We start from the raw sequence: 8716 nt of genomic DNA, 5'->3' as shown, positions 1-8716 counted from the left end.
TCTTTCAACATTGCCCAACACCCTTCCAAATCGATGCACAATAAGATAAGCGTTTCTTATTTCGTTTCTCTGCAAAAAAGCACACAACTTCAGTTTACTGGAATGGGTTTTAAACGTCGAATATTTTAATTTTGTAAAAGAATCTCCATGGTAGTTGAATCTTTACCAGATATTCAAAAGAATGAGCTCAGTAAAACCATAACAGAAATCAACACGACATGCGCTGTCTGTAGTAAAAATTTGATAATCGGTTTATGGGATCAGCAAAAAATTACATTGGCACCACGGAGTCTAGCTATGTTGGCGTAGCCAAAAATTATTCTCTTCGCGAACAGTTTTTATTCGCTTGCACAAAATATTTTTAAAGTGATTCTCTCTTCTCATGCGTCCGCCATGTTTGATTGAAAGTGAGGCTAACCGCGCAAACATTCAAGATGGCTGCCAATGCCAGCAGTGTCTTGCCGATTGAATGGACCAGATTGTTGAAAGAGAACCCTGAGTTGACGATGAAAGACGTTGATACTTTTGTTAAGCTCAACAAAGCACCCCAGAGTGGCATTGTTAAAGGCTGTAAGTTTTTCTGTGAAGGATTTATTAAAGATTATGAAGGTAAATCGTTCATTTCTGCCGTGTTTGCTGTTATGGGCAAGCTTGCAAAGCTGGGCGTTGAGTTTCTAAGCAGGTACTTACCTAAAGGTATGATTGTTCATTAAGTTGGTAAAAGAGAAGAAGATGACACTGTTTTTATCAGAGCAAGATGTTTCAAGTCGTTAAGGAAAAATGAAGAGCCACACTACTTATGGGTTAGTTGTATGGTTGTTTTTTAGCTGAATGCTAAATTTAAGTAACTCAAGTGCGTGAGGCAGTTGACATTTTACTGAATATTGTGAAAGTTCTCAAAGTCAATACAAATAACCTTGAATTATTCCTTTTTTCCCTATATCTGTATGAACAAGAATGTACACTATTCATTACAAAATAATAAATTATAGTAAATAATTTTTTCTTAATTTCCTGCTTTGTTGCCATTGTTACCTTATTTCCAAAATAATGATTATAAGCTTATAAAACTTCTGTTTCATATATTTTCAAAGATGTCGTTTCACAATGAGGAAGTGGTGGATCATTCCTGCTCATGTAAGGCTGGGCAGGGAATATGTAACCATAAGGTGGCACTGATATACCAGGCAGCCCATTACAGCCTCCTTAAAATTGATGCTGTCCCAGAGGTACCATGCAAGACATCTATGCCACAGGAATGGCACAAGCCCCGTTAAGCTGGAATCCATCCTGAAGCTGTTGATAATCTTATTGTTAGAAAACCCGAATTAAAATCAGAGGGAGGTCTTAAATGTAAGAAGCGTGCCATAGATGGTGTAGAGAGTAATTTGTATAACCCTATACAAAACTACCCCAACCCAGAATTTATAAGGGAATTTCTAGCAAGGGCTAAAACTGACTACAAAGAAACACAGTTTGCTACATTGTTTAGTGAGGGTGAATTAGAGTATGTTGAGTGCAACTATGGCACTGTACCGAAGGGATGTGTTGTGTCTTATCAACAAACTACTATAAGGGAAAACAGCAAGTTCTTATTCATAGATCAGAGGGATACCCTACCTGTCCTACCAGCAAAGCTGCTTGATCCCTTATGTAGCCATGTTCTTCCACGCTCACAGGCTAATGTACTTGATTCATTAAAGGTATCATTAGAGCAGGCATCCAACATTGAGCGGGAAACAAAAGACCAATCTCAAAATCCATTTTGGCATGAGCTGAGAAAGCGGCAGCTCACTGCCTCAAAATTTAAGCAAATTTGTTCAAGAAAAAGTGATTATGAGGGTCTGGTAACTCAGCTTAAAAAGAAAACTGTTCAGACTGCTGCCATGAAGTATGACCTTGAACATGAAAGTGAGGCAGCACAGTCATATGTCAGCACCAGGTTTGTCAATGTATATCGAACAGGAGCAAGCCCTGATTTTCTTGTCTATGACCCAACACGCAATGAGGTATTTGGACTGCTTGAAATTAATAAAACATCACACAAATCTTGAATAGGAAGTGTTTTCAGATTGAGCTACGGTAACAAACAAGCTTGGCAACACACAAGTTTTAAGGAAGCATCAGTTTAATTAAGTAGTAAAGGTTTGAAATTATTTAAACGAGATCGTAAAAGATTTGTTTTGAACGGAAAATTTTGTGGCATCACACAATAAACACATTCGCATCTTGTTACTTTTTCAGCATTGAATTGTGTCTCATGATAAACTCTTTCTTAAAATTGAAAAGGATGTGTTAAAGTGAGAAATTCGTTCTCATTTACTTTTAATTCGGTGACAAGTTGTGACATGGTCGTAGGGAAAGATTATTGTTTTTAATTCAATTTGCTTCGGCTTTCATCGAGCGGTTTTACAAAGACTACGGCAAATAAAGCATCATTTTAAAGATTGAATCAACGAACGAGGCAACACACAGATTTGAAGGAAGTGTTGGTTTAATTATCCTCATTTTAACTTGTTTCAATCTGTCAAATTCTTACCTGAGATTTAAAAATTATAGCATTACCCGCACCTTCCTATTACCCGCAGCAACCGCGGTTTACTGGAAAATTAACGCATTACCCGCGGGTAATCGGCCGGAAATTACGGTAAGTGTCCCCAGTGTGGGTCATGCAGAAGAGACGCCAAGTATTTAAAGATTGTTAATGGTCAACTCAAACTAAAGAAAACTCATGAGTATTACTTTCAGGTAATGGGGCAGATGGCCATCACAGGGCTCAAATGGTGTGACTTCATGGTATTTTGTAAGAATGATTGGCACATTGAAACCATTTACTTTGATGAAGAGTTCTTTGCTGACATGTACAATAAGCTAAATCTGTTTTATTACAACTATTATCTTCCATCATTGTAAATGTCACACCACTGATAAAACCTCATTTTTATTTGTAAATGTTTTTATTCAAATTAATTGCTATCATTTTAAAATAGAGGTCCTTTAAAGTTTGATAGCATACAACAGACCGACCATATTTGATTAATTGAAGAGGCTAATGACAGTGGAATTACAGCATCAAATAAATGGTTTTCCTTGACTCTACGAATTGCCCTCTCTACATGGATCCTTAGCTTCGCTATTTTTTGAGTCCTTTCTACATCTTCCTTGGAAAACTGAACCTTTTCACTCAGAAATGGTGGAATGTTGAGAGAACAGTTTAAAGGAGATAAAAGGTCTTCTATAGTGAAACCTTTGTCTGCCATAACCCCATCTCCATCCTCTAACAGCTTTAAAATTCCACACCTTTTCACTATCTCCCTGTCACTTATAGATCCCGTGTAGAGTTTGGAGATGAATGACACTGCACCACTGGGGGTAATACCAACAAGACCTTTGAAGGTAGTTGCACTTTTGTAACTAGAGTAAAACTCAGAATGAAGCACAAGAGAGGAAGGTGTCTGAACCTTCATTTCTGTGCAATCTATGATCACACGCACATTGCTGAAACTATCTTTAAAACTACTCGGCATTGTTTTTCTAATCTGTGATCTACTCGAAGAGATAGTGGTAAACATCCCATTGTAAAATAAAGGAAGTTTGACCAGGTTATAATCATTCTACTTACAGTAGAAATTGACACATTGAATCTGACAGCCAAATCTTGATCAAATAAGCCTAGCTTGACCTTACACAACCACATGAACAGTTGATCTTCTATAGCAAGGGACTGTTTTTTCATGTTTACAAATACTTCGTTAATTATCCCTTCACCAGGCTTTTTAGCCCTGCCACGTTGAACTTGAGACCACGTTCTCATTTTTTCAGCAGATGGTTTTATCACATCTATAAATGACCATAACACATTACTACTTGAAAACCCAGTATAAAACCGGATCATTTCATCATCATACATAAATCGGCGAAGGCCAAACTGACTTATATTGTTCTTCCTATCAAGTTCCTGTTCGAGTCTCTCTATCTCTTTCCTAGCTGCCTGGAGCATCTCCTCAAGTGACACTTCCTGTCTCACCACACCATAATCATGATCATAAAGATTTGGAGTACTGGTAAATGCTGGGTTAGTGACCTGTTCTATAAAAACGAAAAATATCTATTTCAAAGTTTTCAAAGTTCTTAGATGGAGTCCCTGTGTAACAGCAAAATAATATTAATTCCAAGTGAACAAATAAAAGGGACATGGCAGAGTATACGCAACTGTTACAGCAAGGAGCCCAAACGTGTGAGTACTTTTAAAATATTCACAATCTTTCTTGCAGGAGAAATCCAATCACAAGTAGACCATAATGTGTTCTCAGCTTCTGAATGAATTACTTTTGCACAAAAGAATGTGAGTGAATAAAAATCTTGGGCTCCTAAGTAAAATATGTGCACACTTACAAAAACGCCAGTAATATAAATTTGAAGCATCTTTAAAACAGCAGTTGATAGGAACACAAGCTGAAAGGAATTCACTAAGGTAGGCACCTTTTGTGTTAAGCTGAAATGTTGGGGGGATCTCTGATGACTTTCTTTTCAAGATTCTTCTTGATATTTCCTGTTCTTTCTTCTTAGTACAAGCGAAGAGAGAAGGGACTGCTGTTGACTTCAATAGCCGCCGCTGTCCAGCCAACGAACGTCTATAATCAGTTTTCTCAAAATGCTCTGAACAAAGAGCAGTATGCTTTTTAATCTGACAAGATGTCAAAAGAAAAGCAGCCATAGGGATAGTGAATATAGGCCTGCATTCACTATATCAAGATCAATTTCACTTAAACTAGTTAATCAATGAAATCCAATAACAACGCGCAAACAAATAGGATTATAAGAAAAAGCTAGGCCCACTGGCGGGGTGTGTTGCTAAGGATGTAATGGTTAAGTAATTTGAGAGAATTTGGCATTATTTTGGTCAGTTTCCAACTTTTGTAAGCCAATGACCCTAAATATGACGTCATCATACCACGCCGATGGTCACGTGATCAATAAAAGAAAACTCTAAATTTGTCTCTGTGCTACGCAATTTGGGTATTTAATCGATGGTTTGATAATTTGTATTCGTTTTTGCATCCAGCCAAGCATGGTTTTCTTTTTATTTTGAAAAATGTTCTTTTTGAAGACGATAACGATACTGAAATACCCATAACTTTTTCAAAAAAGATTATTTTAAAAAATCAATGCTTAACTATATTCTGTATTTGGGGATGAAATGTGCCATGTACAATAAAAATTAATTCAATTTAAAACCGCCGGAAATTTAGCTTTTTTCTCAAACCGGAAGTCAGTTCATTCATGCATGCGCAGTTGATCTGAGAATGAGCGCGAGAAAGGGCGAGGAAAAACCTTCGATGGAAACAACAGTTTGTGCAGTGACTTTTGCTTGTGAGTGGGTTTTCTTGTCAGCTCATGATATGATGACGTCAGTTACCGGAAGTAAAATTTCACTTCCTTAGCAACGCGCGAAAAATCCGTCTGTAGGCCCTTAAATCAAGCTATAAACACAAACAGAATTCGAATGACAGGCCAGACAGTTAGAACTAACTTCAAAATTCGGTCCTGGATCTCTTCGTATTCTTGCAATCCACTCTGCCCTCCTTTTGGCCTCTTTTGGGAAAGCATGCAAGGATATCTCTTTGTTGTATCTTGAATCATTCGTACACAACGGCACACAACAGTGTCCCTTCTTGAATGTTTGCGCGGTTACCCTCGCTTTCAATCAAACATGGCGGACGCATGAGAAGAGAGAATTGGAATAAAAACTCGCAAGCTCTATTGGAAAAGATTAGGTTATGGTGAAATTGCAACATAATGAGTCGTGTAGTATTATTTACCTGTCGTGAATTTTGGCTCAGCATTTTAGCAATTAAATTACAGATAAACTTGCATGACAAATTTAACAAAACGCCTTTTCATTCGACTTGTTCATTATGTTGCTGTTTTTTACATTTAAAATGTTGTGCTGCAAATATATATACACTTCTGGTAAGTCTCAAATAATTCGTTTGAAGAATTCAAAACTAAAAAAGTATGCATGCATCTTACATCGCGTGTAGTCAAACCCTGCAGGGAAGAGAGACACCTGGTTTTGAATGAAAGACAATGGAAAAGTAACATTTTGCGCAACACGTCTAATCTGCGGTCAGGCCCTCTTTTCTTTACAGCAGGCGCAAAAAAGGTAGGTAAATAGTCGCACCCTCTGTAAAGAAAAGAAGCCTGATCGCATGTTACAACACTTCTGAAACCCACTGTTTCACATTTTCAAATCTTGCAGACAGTGACTGAAAGTTGCCGTCTTCATGTGAGACACGTATATGAAAGATGAGGTTTATACGCGATCCGACGTTCCACTTTATTGTATTTTTTTCTGCTGAGTCCTACTGAGTACTTTCGAAAACTGATAATGGGAGTTAAAGGGACAGGAAATCTGTGCCATTGTAAACTCAGGACACGCAACTCACACTGGGAAACGAGTTGTCGAGGTTCTTATAATAGAATCACTTCCTCTCATGTCCGGCCTCAAGGACAAAACACGCGGCACAGGAGAACAATAAAGTTCTATTTAACCTCTCTTTAATTGGAGAAATTCAATTGTGAATAAAACTAAAATTATATCGTTGAAGAGAGGGTACACTTTGATAAGCTAGATTTTATTGTTTTTTGAAACAAATTGTGCTTGTTTTTTACAAAAGTAGTTTTTAATGGATTCTCCTGAAGATGATCATACTTTCAGTGAAAGTGGCTTGCGTGGAGTTGACGAAACTCTTCAGCGGGAACTTGATACAGTTCAAGCCGTTTACTTCCCACCAGAATTAGAAAGATATTCTTCCAGTGATTCTGAAGGTGAAAGTTCTGATGACGATGACAGAAGCAATGCCCTCTTTGAACCAACAATATTAACACCATGCGATGTAGCCAACGACACTCAGGCTAATGAAGAGCTGTGCGAGAATCCTCAACCTGGCGACGGTTCAACTGAAGCAAGTGACGAGCACATTCACATGTTTCTTTCGGCTTTGTGTCAATGCAGTCTTGGTCCAAATGAACGACCATGTTCCTCTTTGTTTACTGAAGCCACTGTGTTTGAGTTGAGGTCTCAATGTTTAGAACTAACGTCAGACCAACTGGATATGCTCATCCTTGGTAGACTAGATGGGCATACCAAAGAAAGAGTGGGTATGAAACGATTTCGTTCCCACTACTTTGTTAGGGGTCATCAAGTTTGCAGGAAAATATTTTTGTTTCTTCACTGCATATCCAAGTAATGGTCTTGCACCTCGTGTTCACGGCAACCAGAAATGCACTCCACATAACAGAACTCCTCACTCGTCTCTGCAGAATGTTGTTAGCTTCATAGAGAATTACGCTCAATGAGAAGGCCTTTTGTAGCCAGGTAGAGTTCCAGGCTACAAGAGTTTTCGGATCAAACTTCTCCCTACTTCCACTACCAAAGCAGACCTGTGGAGATCGTATAAACATGCAGCTGAAATAAGAGGATATATGATATTTGTACAAACATGGAATGACTTCCTTCCCTTCATAAAAATAATGCAACCGTCAACAGATCTTTGCCACACCTGCCAGAAAAACACTGAAAAAATATCAGGGTGCACTGGTGCTTCAGAAGAAGACAAAATTTCAGTCGTTGAAGCTCATCAAGACCACCTTAGAAAAGCCAAACGCAAGCGAGAAATCTACAATTATGCTGTTGATGCTAGCAAAGATTTTCTTAAGGGCCATCCGACAATTTCAATTCTGTCTCCCAGTCGCCCCTGCTCTTTGAAAGGAACTGTGCACTATTCCTATGATTATGCCCAGCAAGTGCACTACCCAAGCAATCCTCAACAACCGGGACCCATTTACTTCAAAACGCCGAGAAAATGCGGTATTTTTGGCATATGTTGTGAATCATTACCGCGCCAAATTAATTGCAACTGGAAAAGGAGCAAACGCAACGATCAGTTACGTGCACGATTTTCTCGAAAACCATGGAGCTGGTGAAACAGATGTTCACCTCCATGCAGACAACTGTGGCAGCCAGAACAAAAACAATTATGTCCTTTGGTACTGGTGCTGGCGGGTCATTCACGGTCTACATGAGAGCGTAAGGTATTCTTTTCTGGTGGCAGGTCACACGAAATTTAGTCCCGACTGGTGCTTTGGACTTATGAAGCAAAGATTGCGAAGAACATTAATATCGTGTTTGTTTCACATCCTCGAGGCTAACGATAAGTCTGCTCTAAGCGGTGTTAATTGTGGTAAGCTAGTTGGGTTACATGGCGGGTCTGTACTCGTCAAGACATATGATTGGGCTAACTATCTTGCTCCTTATTTCAAAAAAGTAAATGGTATCAGCAAACATCATCATTTTAGGTTCAACAGACATGATCCGGGGAAAGTGTTTCACAGGGAATATGCAGATTCGCCTGAGAGAGAATTTCAGATGTTGAAAGACATGAATCAACTCCCTCCCCGTGTTCTCCCACTGCAGGTTTTACCCAGTGGACTTGATGAAGAGCGAAGGAGATATCTTCACAAGGAAATACGCGAGTTCTGTAGACCTGGAACGGAAGATTTAGTGGCCCCGGTAGTAACATAATAAAAATACCCTCTCTTTAACCCCCTCCTTCCTTGAACAATCCCCTCCTCAGGTCGTACGCGGTGAACTACACCAAGAAAGCAAGAATTACTTGCCCCAGTTTGCCGGCTTCATACTGAAAACTTTGTG

General features: G+C 38.9%; 1 protein-coding gene across 1 annotated transcript; it reads right to left on the bottom strand.

Moving 5' to 3' along the window:
- Positions 1–2981: 2981 nt before the first annotated feature.
- On the bottom strand, positions 2982–3467 carry LOC138055414 (uncharacterized). The gene has a single exon (XM_068901356.1). The coding sequence runs from the start codon at positions 3465–3467 to the stop codon at positions 2982–2984; it is 486 nt and encodes a 161-aa protein (XP_068757457.1).
- Positions 3468–8716: the final 5249 nt, after the last annotated feature.

Source organism: Montipora capricornis, chromosome 7, assembly GCF_036669925.1.
Source record: "Montipora capricornis isolate CH-2021 chromosome 7, ASM3666992v2, whole genome shotgun sequence".
NCBI classification, from domain to species: Eukaryota; Metazoa; Cnidaria; class Anthozoa; order Scleractinia; family Acroporidae; genus Montipora; species Montipora capricornis.
Note: the sequence above shows the minus strand (reverse complement) of the source record. Positions and strands in the feature narration are given on the sequence as shown.